At 41.4% G+C, this 17,929-nt stretch overlaps 1 protein-coding gene across 1 annotated transcript in view; it reads left to right on the top strand.

Moving 5' to 3' along the window:
• PHEX (phosphate regulating endopeptidase homolog X-linked) overlaps positions 1–17,929 on the top strand; it is a 272,352-nt gene that overhangs the window by 71,639 nt on the left and 182,784 nt on the right. Inside the window, exons 6-9 of the mRNA XM_036746177.1 lie at positions 7,847–7,915; positions 9,740–9,856; positions 15,476–15,559; positions 17,113–17,258. Of these exons, the coding sequence (XP_036602072.1) occupies positions 7,847–7,915; positions 9,740–9,856; positions 15,476–15,559; positions 17,113–17,258 (416 nt within the window). The remainder of the gene's footprint in view (positions 1–7,846; positions 7,916–9,739; positions 9,857–15,475; positions 15,560–17,112; positions 17,259–17,929) is intronic.

The following is a 17,929-nucleotide window of genomic DNA, read 5'->3' as shown; positions in this document are numbered from 1 at the left end:
ATGTGTCCCTATGGTCATGGATTATAACAAACCTTCATTCTAGAACAATGCAAAAGGCAGGTATCAGACCTTAAAAATCAGGTGATATACATTTGAAAATACTTGCCTCTTACTCCCACTTTCCGTCTCCTTTGTTCAATGATTCTTAAAGCTTGAAAGGACCTAACAGATGATTAAGGGGACAATCATTGAAGCACTTACCATGTGCCAGGGACTGTGCTAAGCAATTTTATAGATATCCCATTTGACCCTCACCATGACCCCATGAGCTAGATGTCATTATGATCCCCATTTTACAGTTGAGGGAAACTGAGGCCCAGGATGTAAAGTGCCTTGCCTAAGGTCACACCGCCAGCTAGTGGCAGAGCTGAGACTTAAACATATACCTCCTGACTCTTCTGTGGCTTGTTCCACTGGACCATGATGCCATGGTTTTTTGGTTTTTTTTTTGGCTGTTTGTTTTTTATATATTTAATTTATTTATTTTCATTTTTCAACATTCACTTCCAGAAGTTTTAAATTTTCTCCCCCTCCTTCCCCCCCCTCCCCTTCCCAAGATGGCGTGCCATTTGATATGGACTCTACACATAGGTTCTTATTAAACGCATTTTCACATTAGTCAGGTTGCATAGAAGAATTATAATGAATGGGAGAAATCATGAGAAAGGAAACAAAAGAGAAAAGAGTCTGCTTCCCTCTGCATTCAGACTCCATAGTTTTTCCTCTGGATGTGGGTGACATTTTCCATCATGAGGCCTTTGGAAAAGTTTCAGGTCCTAGCACTGCTGAGAAGGGCTAAGCGTATCAAAATCAGTCACTGCACACTGTGGCTGTTACGATGCACGGCGTTCTCCTGGTTCTGCTCTCCTCGTTCAGCACATGATGCCACTTTGAAGTGAAGCTGGTGAGCTGGATCATAATTCAGCAGCCACAATAACTGCTTAGTATATCTGCCATTGTGTATCGGTGGTTCTGAGGCAGGGGTCTTGTTACATGGCCTTCAGACATCACTTCTGTCTCCTGGGGATGACTTCTTTGAATCAACTCACTTTTACATAATTAAGACCTAGAGAGAATAACAAAGAGACTTTATGGGAATTTGTAGACAATATACATGGAATGCCACAGTCTCTGAAGAATTATCCATTCAGGTTACCCAGCTCGCAGAGGGCAGATACATGATGAGTGGATGTTGGCTGTGGCACATTACCAGTGAAGCATCGCCCAAGAGGAGCGGCACAAAGGATGACATCTGAGAGATGCAAGACCAGAAAAGGAGGTGGGTCAGCCGTGTGTAAGAGCGAGTGCCCTAGCATACCCAGGATGGCCTGCTAGCAGCTTCTTTCATCTGCTCTTAAAGGAAAGCAACTTTAAAGGGGTCAACGTTCTTCTTTAGTTACATTCACTAACTCACCATTCAGTTCAGGGGAAGAGTCAGCACCCTGAACATCAGAGAAAATATAAGCAGAGAAAATACAAGTAGAGAAATTAGCATAAAGACCAACATACGGGACTCTTAACTGCCTGATCAAAGCAAGATTGCTGTACACTTTACATACACCGCTGGATCGAGACCAGGGAATCAAAAGATCCTTCTCATAAACAAACCCCCAAAGCAAAATACCAACTCAGAGTATATATACTCAGAGCCAGAAGGTATCACAGCCTTCATGACTCAGTGCCTAATTAGAAATTAGCAAAAGGGGTGAAAGCCTTCCTATAAGCAAGCCTCCCCTTAAGCAAGCTCCTCCTTAGGCCAGTCCCTCCCCCAAAGGGCTCCGAGTGAGGCCTATTAATGGGCGGGGAGGTCTTATTATCCCATTAACATTACACCACGCAGCAACAAGGGATAGTGGACGGACAGCCTGTTCACTCTTTGCAAGCCGCAGAATGTCAAGACATCTCGAGGAAGCTGTATTCAGTGAATCCCTGGAGAGGGACTTCCGAGAGAACGTGGGAAGGATTTGCACGGGATGAAAAGGGGCTGAGGGTGATGGTCCACACCCTTGGTGGGAGTGCAAGTGCACTGAAGTGTGGAAGGAAGAGACTAAATGTGGATAGATTCCTTAATGATAGTAGCAGTGATGACGGTTACCATTCACGTAGTGTTGACTCTGTGCCAGGCACTGTGCTAAGACTCGATCCCCACAACAACCCTGGGAGAGAGGTACTACTCGTATGTCCATTTTATAGATGAAGAAACTGAAGCACACAGAGGTCAAATGACTCACTCAGGGTCCCTCAGCTAGTAAGGGTCTGAGACTAGACTTGAACTCAGGTCTTTCAGACTCCAGACTCAGTGCCCTACCCACTGTGTCACCTAGCATTATAAACCGCCATAACAAATGCTAGTTTTTCCTCCAGCTTCTGTATTAGTCACTATCATTTTTGCACTTGGATCACTCAAGCTGTTCTTTTTACTCTCCAAATCATAGTCAAAGCATACTTGTTTGCATGTAGAAGAACTCAGCTCAGACCCCACAAGGCCGCTACGTGCTTACACATTCAGTGTGTACATGTTTTTGTGGTCAGTTTCAGAATGTGCACTAATGTACTGACATGAAAGAGTTAACATTCTAACCAAAGCCCAGCCCCTGCTTTCTCCTGACTCCAGCTGCAAGATTCCATCTCTGGTGGTTCGACTTCTAGTTTTCCTTTGCCCCGCTGGAGGCTTTCCTCAGTGGCTGTTGGCTTGCTTAGTTTCTGGAAAAGCGATTCTCTGGGAGGTCCTCTTCAGGACAACGAATCTACAGAGGAGGCCAACATTTTAATTTTGGTTGTAGTAGTTGGCATGGCAGGATCTAAATTTGTGCAGCAACCCAAATACCAGTGCTATTTGGTCACCTTATATATATATGTTAGAATGTTAAACATAAAGCATTTAGCCGGAAAACTTCTATGTTATTGTCTAACTTTTAAGAAGCAAGCAAGGCTTGGGATGCCTGGGATGACTTGTCAAATGAGTCCTTCCCCTGGCAAGGGACTACATTCAAGAATCCAGATGTGGCCTGAGTGTAAAGAACCTTATGAATCTTTATGTATCACAGTGATGCAAACATTGGTGTATTTTTGCACTCTGTACCTACAGAGAGAGTACCTGATGACAATAAGAGGAATCAATTTTTACCACTATACCCTATCTCAAGCTGCTTAGAAAATAAGCACTTGTCTAACTGAAATGCTTGCTATGCACGTGTGTATGTTCAGGTATATGTATGCATGTATATATGTACACATGTGCATGTATGCAACACATGTGTATGTATATGTGGGTGCATGCATGTGTGTATGTATATATTGTGTATGTGTGTATGTATGCATATGTATATATACATATATGTACGTGTGTGTGTACGCATGTATGTATAGGTATATGTGTGTGTATATGTGTGTATATCTATATCTATACATATATATATTGTGTGTGTGTGTGTGTGTGTGTGTGTGTGTGTAGGTGAGACATTGGAATATCCACTAGGAATCAATCCGAATTTCCAGAAAAAGTCTGTCTTTAATATCCTCAAGTTTACTTTGTCTAAGGGGACAATGACAGTTACAATTTAAAGGAAAGTGGAAGTCTTGTGTAAATCTGCTCCTGACTGAGTGTTTTGGACAGTTGGGGCTGCCTGGACATGTGTTACTATTTAGGGAAAACAGTGATGTGAGATCGTTGTCACTCAACTTCCCACTTTTGTTTGACACTCTAGCTAAATGCACAAAGACGGCAAAGAGTTGTTTTATTAGAAATGAAATATCTCTAATTTTTCTGTGTTGCCTTTCCCTATATCATTATTTGCCAGATGTTTCTTTCCATAGTCCCTGGGTGCTTCCTATCCAGGGATTTGTTATAATTAAAATATCAGTTCATGTATGACTTAAGGAAAAGTCTCTTATTTCCAGTGGAATGTGTTAGATTCTACATTTCTTTCCTTTTAGACTGTAATATTCAAATTGGTTTTATAAATATAAGAACTTCTAAAAATTATACACATTCTTTATGTCAATGTAGTCAGTTTAGGACTACCTGGGAAAAACCTGGTTCTGACTGATACCTAATGGATATTCCAATTTTTCACACCCTTTCAGAAAAACCTAGCTTTAAAAATTATTTGGAGGATGTAGAAGGCAACTGGTGCTGCCTTAGCCTGTTTCTTCATCTGTAAAGTGAGGAGGTTGGAATGACTGCCACCAACGCAGAGGGTTTTTCAAAAAAAGTTTCTCGCAACGTTACTTAACTAGTCTTATTCAATCTGTTTAAATGATTTCTTGAAATTGTAGACTACCTTAAGTTCAACTACATTTCACTAGAAGTATGAGACATTTGGTACTTAGATTCGACATTAATATACCCTTTCTTGGTATTAGGTGTCTTGTGCCTTGGGTATTTCCTTTCTCTGAGACTTATTCTGCTCAAGAGAAATGCCAAATGGCTCGAATGTGCTAGATTTAAAGCCAAGGTGACATATATGTAATTCTATATTTAATGGTCCAAGGTTACACCAGGAGTTTTGAAGAAACTCTAGAATGTTGGCTTATTTCAGTAGCTGGCTCTGTGACTGAGTTTTCACAGGCAAATGAAGTAGGGTGTATATGTATGGCAAAGGTAGGAGAAAGAGTACAGTAATCCCTTTCACATCATGGTGGGGCATGGTACCCCCACGATCTGGAAAATCTGTGTCAAGTTTTTTGGTCCTCCGTTTGAACCAGAGAAGTCTGATTTTTTTCTCTTTCTTTTATGGAGTTTTATAGTAACTAAGTGTAAAATTTGGGTTGGTATTATACAATGCTATACATATATTTTATGCATTTCTGAGTTTCTAAACTTTTTTAGTGTCACCTGCTGGCCTTCATGTATCATCTGTGGCTTCCACAAAACTCCCCCCCAAATCCCATTTGATTTCTTATGCTGACTTGTGATATATTGAAACCTCTATAGGGAAAGTCGTGATGTGGAAGGGGTAATTGTGCCAGGCTAGGAAGTAGGAAATGCATTCTAGTCCCATTACTAGCACTGCCAAAGGGGTGGGACTTCAGGCAAGTTACTTCGTCTCTTCAAGCCTTATGTCTCATCTGAAGAATTAGGGTTTACCTTCCTAATGCGGACTCTAACGTCCCTCCAAGCTCTAGAATTCCATTATTTTATTATTGAATCAATCAACTAATGAGCATTTTAAAGCACTTACTTTGTTCCAAGAACTGTGTTGAATGATGAGGAGACAAAAAGGCAAAAAACGGTCCCTACCCTCAAGGAGCTTCCATTCTAAAGGGAGAGACCACAGGTATATAGAAGGAAGGGACCTGTTGAGGAGAACGTATTAGGAACTGGGTGAACCAGGAAAAGCCTCCTGCAGAAAGTGCTGAGTCTTGAGGGAAGCCAGCAATGCTGAGGTTAACAGGGAGAGTATTCCAAGGATGGGAGACAATGCAAACCTACAAAAAGGGAAAATGGAATATTATGTGGCAGGAACAGCAAGTAGCCCAGCATTACTGGACCTTATTTAGAGGACAGTAACGTATAAGAAATCTGGAAATGTAGGAAGAAGCCATGTTGTGAAGAGCTTTCTGTGACAAACGGGAGTTGACACTTGCTCTGTGTGGCCATAGGGAGCCATAGGAGTTTATTGAATAGACTGATGTGACGAGACCAGAACTTTTGGAAATCACTTTGGCTCCTGTGTGGTGGATTAGAGCGTGGAGATAAATAGACACCAGAATCTGCATTAGCTGATAAATTTGGACTGAATGAACCTCAAAGGAAGAGAGGTGGATGAGTTATTGTGGTACAATGACAGTCTAGGAGTGGGAATGGGGATCCAGGAGTATTTTAACTCTCCTGCTTTAACCAATGAGTTGAAAGTATGAGAGAAAATGCAACCAGCAATGAAAGGAAACCAGTGATGCATTGTCTTCCATGGGGAGCCAGGTATCATTGAGTGCCAGAAGATGAAAAAAGGGATTAAGTGGCATAAAATGAAAGGGCACAAGGGAAGAGGTGGGTAGATGTGGAGTTCCAGGATGTTGTGTCAGCCCTCACCTACTCAGCCTGCCATGATGTTGTGTGCTAGGAGGCTTCTGGAAACCTTTCATGGAAGGCATGAACAAGAGATAGTGCATTTCTAGCTGGGAAGAAGGAGCTTTTGTATCTCAGGGCCAGCTCATGGAAGCAAGCCAGGGCAGGTTAAACTTCCACATTACACTCCTTCTCCTGACTCAGGCCATTTTTTTCTGGCTGTCCCCAATGTCTGGAACTGTCTTCCTCTTCATCTCCACCTCCTAGATTCCTTGGCTTCCTGGAGGTCTCAACTAAAGTCCTACCTTCTACAAATGCTTTTCCCCATATTTCTTCTTCAAGGGTAGAAGGAAGCTCAAATGATATAATGGATGTAATCCACTTTGCAAACCTTAACATGCTATATACATGCTAGTTGTTATTAGCCTATAGTTACCGCCTAGGACAAGGCTGACTTCTTTCCTTGAGCCTTCCACTGCATTCCTGCTGAGCTCAAGCAGTATTTTTGAGCAATACAGGGGTATGCTGTTAAATATGTAATAACCTGTCTTAAAAAGAAGTGGGCACACACTTTTAAGTTTACTCTGCATAATTAACAATTTCTTAAGTCTAGACAATCAACAAAACAATAAATCAAGCCCTGATTTCTGAGGTGTAAATGCTTACTCTGGAAATTTAATGAGCTGTCAAGCACTTGGGACCTGACTGGCACACTAGTGTTTTAATCTTGGTGCCTTCCTTCTGAGATTACTTACAGTTGTCAACAGGCAATCACAACTTCATGAAATTTACATGAAAATTAGGTTTATTAAAAGAAAAATGAACACAAACATGGAACCAAGAGTTTATAATCCATACAGACGTTTGAATTTTTATAACAGCAGGACAAAGGAAGGAGATACCAGAAAGAGGCATGGCACGGGAGGGGAAAGGTGCAGTAAAGGTGGGAAAAGGACAAAACCCTTCCAGAAGGGGAAGAGCAAGGCGATGATAAACGCCTCATTCTTTTCCCTTGGAAACTGCAAGACCATGAAGATAGGATGGTCGGCTCATCTGCAAAGGACCCTAGCTACACAAGCACTTTTCTAGTCCGGAGCAGACCCAGAAAATCATTCATCTCAGTTTACCCTGCATATATCTTATTATACATATATATATATATATATGCATGTATATATGTGTGCGTGTATGTATACACACGCGTATTGTGTTTATATGTATATGTGTATGTGTGTGTGTGTGTGTGTGTGTGTGTGTGTGTGTGTGTGTGTTTTCACATTTGCTCTCTCTTTAGACTCTGAGGTCCTTGAGAGCAGGGTTGGTTTATTTGCCTTTCTTGGTATTCCCCAGCCTTTAGCACAGCGCCTAACACATTTGATATCATTGTTGTTCAGTCGTGTCTGACTCTTTGGGAGGGCTTTTCTTGGAAAAGACGCTGGAGCGGTTTACCGTTGCCTTGTCAAGCATGTCCCATTTTACAGATGAGGACCCGGGGCAAATGGGGGTTAAATGACTCGCCCGGAGTCACACAGTTACCAAGCGTCTGAGGGCAGATTTTGAACGCAGATCTTCCTGATCCCAAGCCCCGTTCTACTGTACCACCTGGTTGCCTAACACTACCTACTGGCGATTAATGAATGCTTGTTGGCTAATTGACTTGTGATGATAATTTATCGAGTTATAAACGTTGTCATTTGTTGCGTTCCTGTTTGTACACAGCACTGAATACATTTTTAATGATAAGAGAAAAAGGCCTTCAGCACAGCCAAGGTGTCTAAAGTACTATACAAGAAATTGCAGTGAATTTCTAACTTGGTAATATTTTTATTTTAACAGCTAGACCAAGCAACTCTCTCCTTAGCCGTGAGGGAAGATTACCTTGATAACAGCACAGAAGCTAAAGCGGTAAGTTGTTTTTAGCTTTTATTGCCTGTCTTTGCCAAGTGAAACCTTCTTTTCAAGTTCATAGTTCAAAATTAGAAATGGACTATGCGGCTACCCTGAGCTGGGAGCTGCCATTCTAGATCCTTTGTGTAGGAAGAAGTGTTTACTTCTTCTGGCTTTGGTCTTTTAGAAGACATGGGTATCTGACTTATATTAGTCCCTTTCCTCAAAGAGATTCTTTTTCTTTTTAAATTTAAAATTTTATTATTTTATTTTGAACTTAAATACGCCCCCTATTCCCTAAATAAAGGTTCCTTTCCATACACACAGCAGAATAAAAAAAAATAAAGGATTCTACAAGAAACCATGACTAGAGGGTTTTTTTTTTCCACCAAGGAAACAGTGGAATATTCCAAATAAATGGAATAGATGAGAGAGTCCATTACAGAGTCCATTAGTAGATACAAATGAACACATAGTAGAAAGTGAGTTCCTAAGTGCTGAGGGAATTCCTAATAGAGCAGAGAAGAGTCAGATGGCATTAACCAGGCAGAACTTCCTGGGTCAGCCTAATCTGAAGAGCCCTTGAAGACTGGGTTAGAGTTGGAAAATTTTTAAATACTTTGGGAGATTCTCCTAAGATTCCAAATGAATTGAATACCTCCAGAGGATGTTCAATCTTTTTTTCCCTGTTAATCCCCTACACCCCAAAGCTGTCAGGGTTACAGGTCTAGTGTTAAGACATTACTGAACTGGAGCACAATAGAAAACTCACCTCCCCTCCCATCCTCTCCACCTCCCCTGGGCTCTCTAGTCTGGAAAAAGTGTTCAAATCCCAGACTCACCATCTTGGTGACATATACCAAAGGCAGGGGCCAGGCACCTTTCATTTCGGAACTGAATGGAATGCACATCTGCTGAGCTGTGATTTCCCTCAATGTTCATGAAATGTACTAAATGCTATCTCACCTTTTGGCTGAGGGTCTGTTGGAGGGTCTGTACAATGACTTATATTGCCTTTTACCCAGATAGAAAGGATTTCAAAAGTAAGAAACCCCATATTTAGAAAGGAAGGTAGCTACTTGAACTCAAGGGAAACCTCCTTTGTTTGCCAGACTATTAAGTTCTCTCAAAATAACATATCAGGAGCACAATGGAGCTTTTATGGATATTCATGGAGTAAATTTTAATGTTTTGATGGAGGCCTACCTTCTTCCTGGCTTCCTCTGAGATAAGAACTAGCTTCTTTGTAAAAATGAATTTTTCACAAACTGAAACAAAAACAGAGCAAATAAAAACCCCAAACAAACCCAAACCACCACCAAACAAACTAGGAAGCCAAACTCCATCCTTAGTTTACGTATTGGTGTTAGGGTTGGTGAATCAGTTCCCCACAGTCACCCATACTGTTAGGTCATGCTTCCTTTTAGACACTATCACTCTTCCTCATCATTTTGTTAAGGTTTCATTTTCTTGGAAAGAGACCTTTGGAACTTTTGGTTATTATTCTGGATTTTAAAAAAATTGTTCAAACCTATCACATCCATTTATGTGTATCTAATAACAAGTGTCATAAGTTTCTAGAAAAATCATTCTCATTGATTTGTGATGGCTGACTACCCCTGTCTCCCATGGCAACAGTCCATGAGTGGTTATCAGTCGTCTCTTTCTCTAAGTGGTGGGTGGGTGAGTGGGTGATGTTACATAAGGCTGGCACTGCACTATACGTGTTGACTGAAAAGTGTAAGGTATTTATTTCAGTTGGCATTTCTACCCTCCCTTGTTCTGGATCCAGATGTTCTAAGAGATTGTTGTCATGGTCTCTTGGCTCTCCTTTTCTTCTAGTACCGAGATGCCCTTTACAAGTTCATGGTGGATACCGCAGTACTTTTGGGTGCTAATGTCTCTCGAGCTGAGCATGACATGAAATCAGTGCTCAGGCTGGAAATTAAAATAGCTGAGGTGAGTAAATAAGAGGTACCATTGGTACTGTTGCTAAAAGCTTAGTTTAAGCAATAGGTCTTGAATTTATGAGCTATACCTGCTCAAAGAACCTATGAGACATCACCATTGCCCCTTGTGGCATCCCTTTTATATTCAAGAAGACACTGGCTAGCCATCTCTGGTGGTCTTGATCCATATCTGGCCACTGGACGCATATGGTTCAGGAGAAGAAAGTGAGGTTGGTGACTTTGCACAGCCCTCCCTCATGTAAATCCAATTTGCTTATAAGTGATAGCATCATCTTCCTGATGTCATGGTCCTCTTTGAGAATGAAGGACCAAAAACAACACCACAAGACACTGGCACCACACCTTCCTGGGAGAAGTCAGATACTTTCCCCCATGTTTACTTTTAGGTTCCTGGCCATGCCTGGGCCAAATGCTTAGCTGTGGTGAGAGAATGTATACATCACTGACTGTGGAAGCACTATGGTGATGTACAACAGCAAGTAGGATAGCTGCCTATGGAGGCTTTCCATATGTGTGAGGAAAGAAAGTGCAGTGGGAAGCAATTAGACATTGTAGGTCTTTAGCAAATACCTGCTGACACAGGAACAAGGAGGAATTAGACACCTTTATCCAACCCCATTCTTGATCCCATGACTTCACAGGAAGGAGCTTGGGTGTAGATCTTGGTTTGGGAGAAATGAATCAACAAACACTGAATGTGTCATTGTGATGGAGAGTCCATGAGGGACCCAGGCTGCCGGCCTTGCTCACAGCTCTTTACCAGCAGAAATATGATCCAAAAGCTTTCTGGGTCTGGTGGGAGCCAATACAGTTAAATCTAATTATGGAAGCCACCTAAGATTCCAGGGGAAAAAGGGAGATTTTTAACAAGGAGATTTTTGAATACAGGTTTGTTACAGTTATTCTGGGGTTTGGCAACCTTTCTGAAGTGACATACCAAGTCTGTATTCATTCCTTTGTAAGGGATGGAGAGGACACTGACAGGCTTGCCACAACTCCAGTCCCCACTATAATCTGAACACACCTCCCTTCACAATACTATATGTTGTTCCAGGAATAATAATCTGGCAAGCCTGTGTGTCATGGATTTTTGACCTTCTGGGTTACCCTCTATTTTCTACTAAATGCTTATAGGACTTTGCTTATAGTGGAACTGCAGGTGTCTAAGTGCGATTGAGTCTGATTTACATCAGAGGCCACCAGGGGCAGAACTTGGCAGCTGTCTACCCCTTTCCCCTACTCTATGCTCTGTTTCCAAAAATACGTGGGCAACCTGACTGCATTCCACTGGGAAAGTCTGATTTTCTGCTGCTGCCTAGACATAGTTATCCCTAACTACTGCCCTTTGTACCACTAGGGAATTAAAAGGGAAGTAAAATATATGATCGTACCTCTTGAGGAACTTTATAGGCTAAGGCAGGGAGGGGAAGTTAAGTCAGGGTAGCACAAATAAATTCTTTTAAACAAAATTATAGAAATATGTGTACAGGACCAATGATAGACATACATTTAGTATGAAAAGGACTTCATGGACAAAATCCATCCATCCATCCATCCACCCATCCATCCATCCATCCATCAATCTATTCATTCATTGAGGCTGCTACGTGGCATAGTGACTGGAGCACAGAGCCTAGAATCAGGGACACCTGAGTTCAAATCTAGCCTTAGACACTTACTAGCTCTGCAAACTTGGGCAAGTCACTCAACTTCTGTTTGTTCAGCTTCCTCATTTGTACTGTGGGGGTCATAACAGCACCTACTTCCCAAAGGTGTTGTAAGAACTAAATGAGATAATAATATTCATCCACTGTGTACCGGGCCAGCACCAGTGGTCTTGACATTTGCCTTGCCACTGAACTTCAATAATTCTAGAGAAGAGAGTTAGGCTGGTGACTTTGTGCAGCCCTGCCTCACTTAAATCCGATTCTTGGGTAAGTCAGGATATCAGCCCATGATGTCATTGGTCCTCTTCAAGAATGAAGGACAAACAACAATAATTTGTAAAATGCTTAGCACAATTCCCAGCACATGATGGATTCTTAATAAATGCTTGTTTCCTCCCTCTTTTCCTTCCTTCCTTTTTTCCTTTTTTCTTTTCTTCCTTTCCTCCTTCCTCTCTCCCTCCCTCCCTCCTTCCTTCCTTCCTTCCTTCCTTCCTTCCTTCCTTCCTTCCTTCCTTCCTTCCTTCCTTCCTTCCTTCCTCTTTCCTTCTTTCTATAATACTAGGGACTTGCTATGTGCCAGGAACCATGCCAGGTACTAGAGATTCAAAGACAAAAATGGAATAGTCTTTGCTCTAAGGAGCTTACATTCATGGGATAGGTGGTTTAGAAACATCATAAGAGGAAGCAATATGCCTACAGATAGATAAAAGGCATAGATATAAAATGTACAAAATAAGTACTAAATGTTTGGGAGGGGGTTCAGGAAAGACCTTTTTTAGGGGCAGTGCTTAAACTGATCCTTGAAGGAGGTGAAGGATTTCAAGAAGCCAAGGTGAGGAGGGAGAACATGTCAGGCGGAGGAGAGAGCAAAAGCCTGACAGTGAGAGATAGAATGCCATTTACAGAGAATATCGTATAGTTCAGTGTAGCTGGAATTCAGAGTACATAAGGAGGCGTAATGTGAAATCAGTCTTGAAAGATAGCTTGAAGCCGGATTGTGAAAAGCTTTCAGGGCCAAAGATGGGAGTTTGTACTTTTTTCTAGGGGCAATATGGAGGCACTGAAGCAACTGGACATGATGACCTCTAGCTTTAATCGATGATTCTTTTTTTCTTTAATTTCTTTATTTTCAGTTTTCAACATTCACTTCCATAAGTTTTAAATTTTCTCCCCCTGCTTCCCCCTTCCCTCCCCAAGATGGCCTGCAATCCCATATGGGTTCTACATATACATTCCTATTAAACACATTTTCACATTAGTCATGTTGCATAGAAGAGTTATAACGAATGGGAGAAACCACGAGAAAGAAAAGAAAACAAAACCAAGGAGAAAAGAGTCTGCTTCGCTCTGCATTCCAACTCCATAGTTCTTTCTCTGGATGTGGATGGCACTTTCCATCATGAGGATTCTGTGATTCTTGACATTGGAATGAGCAGGGATGGACAGAATTGTCCTTTGGGAATATGAATTTGCCAGCCATGTAGAGAATGAATGGATTGGAAAGGGAAGAGACCGGATTCAGGGAGACCAGCGATGGTAGTGATGCTGGTCTGAGCTAAGGTGGTGGGTATGTCAGTGGGAAGAAGGGGATGGGCGTGAGATGTTGTAGATGCGGAATTAACAAGACTTGGTAACTGACTAGATTTGGGAGGGGCTGAGTGAGAGGAGAAGATGACCATGAGGCTGGAACCTTGGGCGATTGTAAGGATGCCAGTGCCTCTGTCAGAGGGGAAATGATGAGGAGTTGCGTTTTGGACATGTTGAATTGAGAAACTTTATGTGAATGCCAGTTGACGATGTGAGACTGGAAGTCAGGAGAGAAACTGGGGCTGGATATATAGATCTGAGGAGCATCTGGACAGACAGAGGTACTCGTTCAGACTGTAGCATCTGATGAGATCACCAAGAGCGAGGGTCTAGAGAGAGGAGAAGTGGGACTGGGACAGACCCTTGGGTACCGGGACCTTAGGTACCACCTATAAAGGGTGACACATGCCTGGTGCCCCTGCAAGGGGGACTGAAAAGGAGACAGACAGGAGGAGAATCAGGAGATATCAGTACCACAAAAACCCAGGGAAGAGAAAAAATCCTGGATAAGAAGATGGCCCATAGTGTAAAGCTGGCAAGAAATTAACATGCATCTCCCTGGAACAAAACTTCGAAGTATGGGAGGGGAGAAAGGTGGCGATGGATGGGATGAGCATGAGTACACATCTAGGAAGGGAGAATGGCTTGGAGCATCATACTTCAGAGCTAAAATAGGGCAAATATGGTATGAGGAGATCATCTTAATGTAAGACTCTGAAGCTCTCATAAAAAAGAATTTTTAGTTTTTTCAAAGCAGTACTGGGAGTTATGGTGTGACATTGAAGTGCGTGGTATGATAACGAATGTATTCCACCGGGACCATTATCGTTGCCGAGCATAGAAAATGTTAAATATACGAAGGGCTGGAAGTTTGGTTGCAGTGAAAGCAGGACATTCAGGTCATGAAATCATGTAGGGTCTAGCGCTTCTTAAACTGTGGGTTGTGACTCCATATGGGGTTGTGAAAAATTTGGTAAGAATAAAAGGTTTCTGAATGCACAATAACCAAAAATTAATTGAAAATCAAACGTGTAATGAATCTGAGGTGTCTCTGGCAGCATGGCCACACAAAGCACTGCCACTTTGCACTGTGCATGCCCTCAGGCTGTGCAATGCAATAACCATTGCTGATAGGTGAAAAGGGGTCATGAGTGGAAAAAGTTTAAGAAGCCCTGATGTAGACGGCAAGCACTGAGACTTGAGAGAGAGTGAAAGGTCAGGGCTAAAGAAAGAGATCTGGGAGTATGTGAAAAGATGGAAATGGACACCATGCATTTAGAAGAGAGGTCTAGGAGGAATCTCAAGTCTAGGGGAACTTGTGGGAAAAGAGGAATTAGAGTATAACAATTTAAAAAAGAGATATTGTGAAATAGTGGTTTCCAGATGGTCTGCTCTTCTTCAAAAATAATTTTCTCCCATTCTAGGAAAAAGGGATGGTCTTACTGGTATAATTAATGATATATTGACATCATAATTATCTGGATAATTCTGATAAAGAGGAATGTTATAGTAAGATACTGGTCATAAGATGTTCAAGTTCTGCTTTTGATATAGATTAACTGTGTCACCCTGGGCAAGTCACTTAACTTCTCAGTGCTCCAGGAAAATTTGTAAGACTATAAGTGGTAGATTAGTTGCTGATGTGTATTGTTCCAAACAGTTTCAGTACTGGGAAACTACACTGTTCATTTACTGATAAACTCACAGACCTGGATCACTCTACTAAGCTTCCTATCTCACCCCTAGAAATTTTCAGGTGCAAGAGGGGTGTTCACCAGAATTACCTAGCTTCACTTAGCTTTTGAAATCTGGTCTTAGGTTGTAACCATCATCGTCAGCATTTCAGATTAGATTATCCTAACATGTGTCTCTTGTTAATGGAATTTCATATTTAATAAAACAGGATTTTTTTTAGCTTAGTTGCACCTAAGATGAAGTTTTGGGTGGTGTCCAACTGTGGGAGGAGGGAGAGAGTATATGGGAGGTGAAGTCTCGAAAAGAAAAGATAACACAAAAGAAAAGATGGCAAGATAGGGGTTTTTCAGGAAGGGGGAATGGCTTGTGTGTGACTGGCACAGAGGAAGGCAAGCTTAGCTTGAGGGGATCGATTTAATTCACTTCAGAAAGTATTTATTGAGCCTCAGGTATGTGCCAGGTATTGTACTAGACACTCAGGGAAAAAAGGACAAAAATGAAGTGGCTCTTGTCCTCGAGGGGCTTATCATTAAAATCCATTATGGTGAAGAATTTTAATTTGGTTGGAATGGGCATAAGAAGCCGTAGTGGGTTCTCAGAAGTCACATAGTAAGCCAAAAAAAGCCCTTAGAAAAATAATTTGGGTTTGTTTCCAACAGATAATGATCCCACATGAAAATCGAACCAGTGAAGCTATGTACAATAAAATGAATATTTCTGAACTGAGTGCCATGATACCACAGGTTGGTAAAAAATAATCTAAAAATTTTCATTTTAACTAATTGTTTGAAAAAGCAGAATGTGTGGATTTTTTGCTTAGGAAAAATGCCTTTTCAGTCTCCTGTTATCACCATTTCTGCCAGCAATTAAAGAAACAGGATGTCCACTGGCTTAATTGATTTGGGTGATTCAGTACTGATCCTGGCACCTGGAGAAGATATACCGTATTTCCCCATGTATAAGATGCACTTTAATTTTGGGGTCTGAAATTTGAAAAAAAAAATGTATTATGTAAAGTTATTGTACTCGTTTTATTCGTCTGCTCGTAGCTTTTAGGCATCTTTTGGGCAAGTCTGGTGCGTGGACGCGTGCTTAGTCCATTCCGTTTCATGAACCTGAAACACCAATTGTGTCCTCCTTTGAAATCAGTAACTTCTTTTTCTTCAACAATTCTTCTTGCCTCATGCTGAACCATCTTTGTGGGCACAGGAATTCCAGTTGCCCTTTACTCTTCAATCCATATCTTCAGTTCCCTCTCTAAATCAGGCCATTTTGCTGACTTGCCTCTCATGGCCTTCTTCTGCCATGGCGTTTTCAGTAGGGTTTCTGCTTCCCGTAGCCAATCTCGGATTGTTTTCTCAGTTGGAGGAGGACCAAACTTACGCTCAGCAGCATGATTTCCATTCACTTTTGCAAATTGGATCACTTTAACTTGAGTTCAGCACTGTATGAAAATCTTTTCTGAGCCATTTCTGGGCAGAATGTGGCAAAACTTAACCTAATATACCAGTAACAAATGTGAAACAATGAGTGCAAAGACAACAAGCAGGAAAAAGCAGGAAATGCAAGTAAAAAAATCTACAACCACTCCATAAGACACACCCAGTTTTTAGACCCCAAATTTTTCAAAAAAGGTTGCATCTTATAGATGGGGAAATACGGTAGCCTTTCCTACTGTTGCATAAATTTGTAATTGATTTATTTCTATATGACAGCTCTAGATTTGGATTCAGAGAACTTGGGTTCAGATTCTGACTCTGCCCTTGTGAGACCTTGGGCAAATTAGTTCACTGTTTTGGACTTCAGTTTCTTCATTAGTAAACGAGGAGGTTGGATGAGATAATCCTGGAGGTTCCTTACAGCTCCAAATATTTGATCCTATCATCTAATGTTCCTGTGATCCTTCTAGAACTTACCTGGGAAGATGCCCAAGAGAAAGGTGAAAAATGTGCTGCCCAGATCTGTGCGGTCCCCAGGAACGTGCTCTGTTTTATGTAACAAACAGGTATAGATTTTAAGGAATTGGAGCTCGTTCTTTAGATTGGATTTATTACCTCTGGAGGAGAGGCACTATTAGGTTGAATTTCATTTTTATGCCCAATTCTCTCCTGGGGACTCAGATTCCCACTGGTAAATGGAAGGGATCGAGCTAGACTGTATCTGAGGTCTTTTCCAGCTCTGGGTCCATCATCCTATGTTTTTAAACAACTGAATGCATGTTGGCAGCATGCTTGCCTTTCTTTTTTCATGTTCCTCAGTAACTAACCTCTGCCTTTTCCCTCTCTTCTCTTTTCAGTTTGACTGGCTCAGTTATATCCAAAAGGTCATAGATACAAAACTCTACCCTGACCTCAAGGATATAAGCCCGTCGGAAAACGTGGTGGTCCGAGTACCGCAGTACTTTAAGGATCTATTCAGGATACTAGGATCCGAGAGGAAAAAGTAAGGACTTCCTTATGAATTTCACTTTGTTCAGTGCTAAATTTCAAATCTCTTTCTTGTCACCTTAAAAAAAGTTTTTTTGAAAAAGATCATGGGGAAAAATGCATGGCCCTTTGAGGAAACAAGATTAAGCCTCTACCACAACATGAGTGTAAGTAATGTGCTCCTGACAGTGATTACAGGCCCATGATGTTTCTACCCCAATTCATAGCCCTCTCGGGTAAAAATTACTTAGATGGCCTAAATTGTTTATTATCTCCCCTGGTGTTTATGGAATGAGCTGTGCAATGATGTTATTTTCTGTGCTTTCTACAGAACTGTTCCTTTTTCATTTCATTTTGTCCAAGTTTTGGCTTCTTTCTTTCAATTTTCTTGAAGCCAAACCTATTTTGTAAGGGTCAACTAGTTTGCAACGCTAAACATGCTTAAAAGTGAAATGATAGAAGACCCTTGTGGGGTGTGTGTGTGTGTGTGTGTGTGTGTGTGTGTGTCGCACGTGTGGTGGTGATAGGAAAGGGAGTACAAGCAGCAATAAAGCAATTTCAGGAAGTGTCAGTTTTTTAAAAAAATAATAAAATTGTAACTTCAGTACAAAACAGTGCATGCAGTAACTGCAAATCCTTATGATCCCTAGGAAATAGGAGCCCACATGTCCCTTAAGCTATTCATGC

This window comes from Trichosurus vulpecula, chromosome 2 (assembly GCF_011100635.1).
Source record: "Trichosurus vulpecula isolate mTriVul1 chromosome 2, mTriVul1.pri, whole genome shotgun sequence".
NCBI classification, from domain to species: Eukaryota; Metazoa; Chordata; class Mammalia; order Diprotodontia; family Phalangeridae; genus Trichosurus; species Trichosurus vulpecula.
This window is presented reverse-complemented; position numbering and strand designations above follow the sequence as displayed.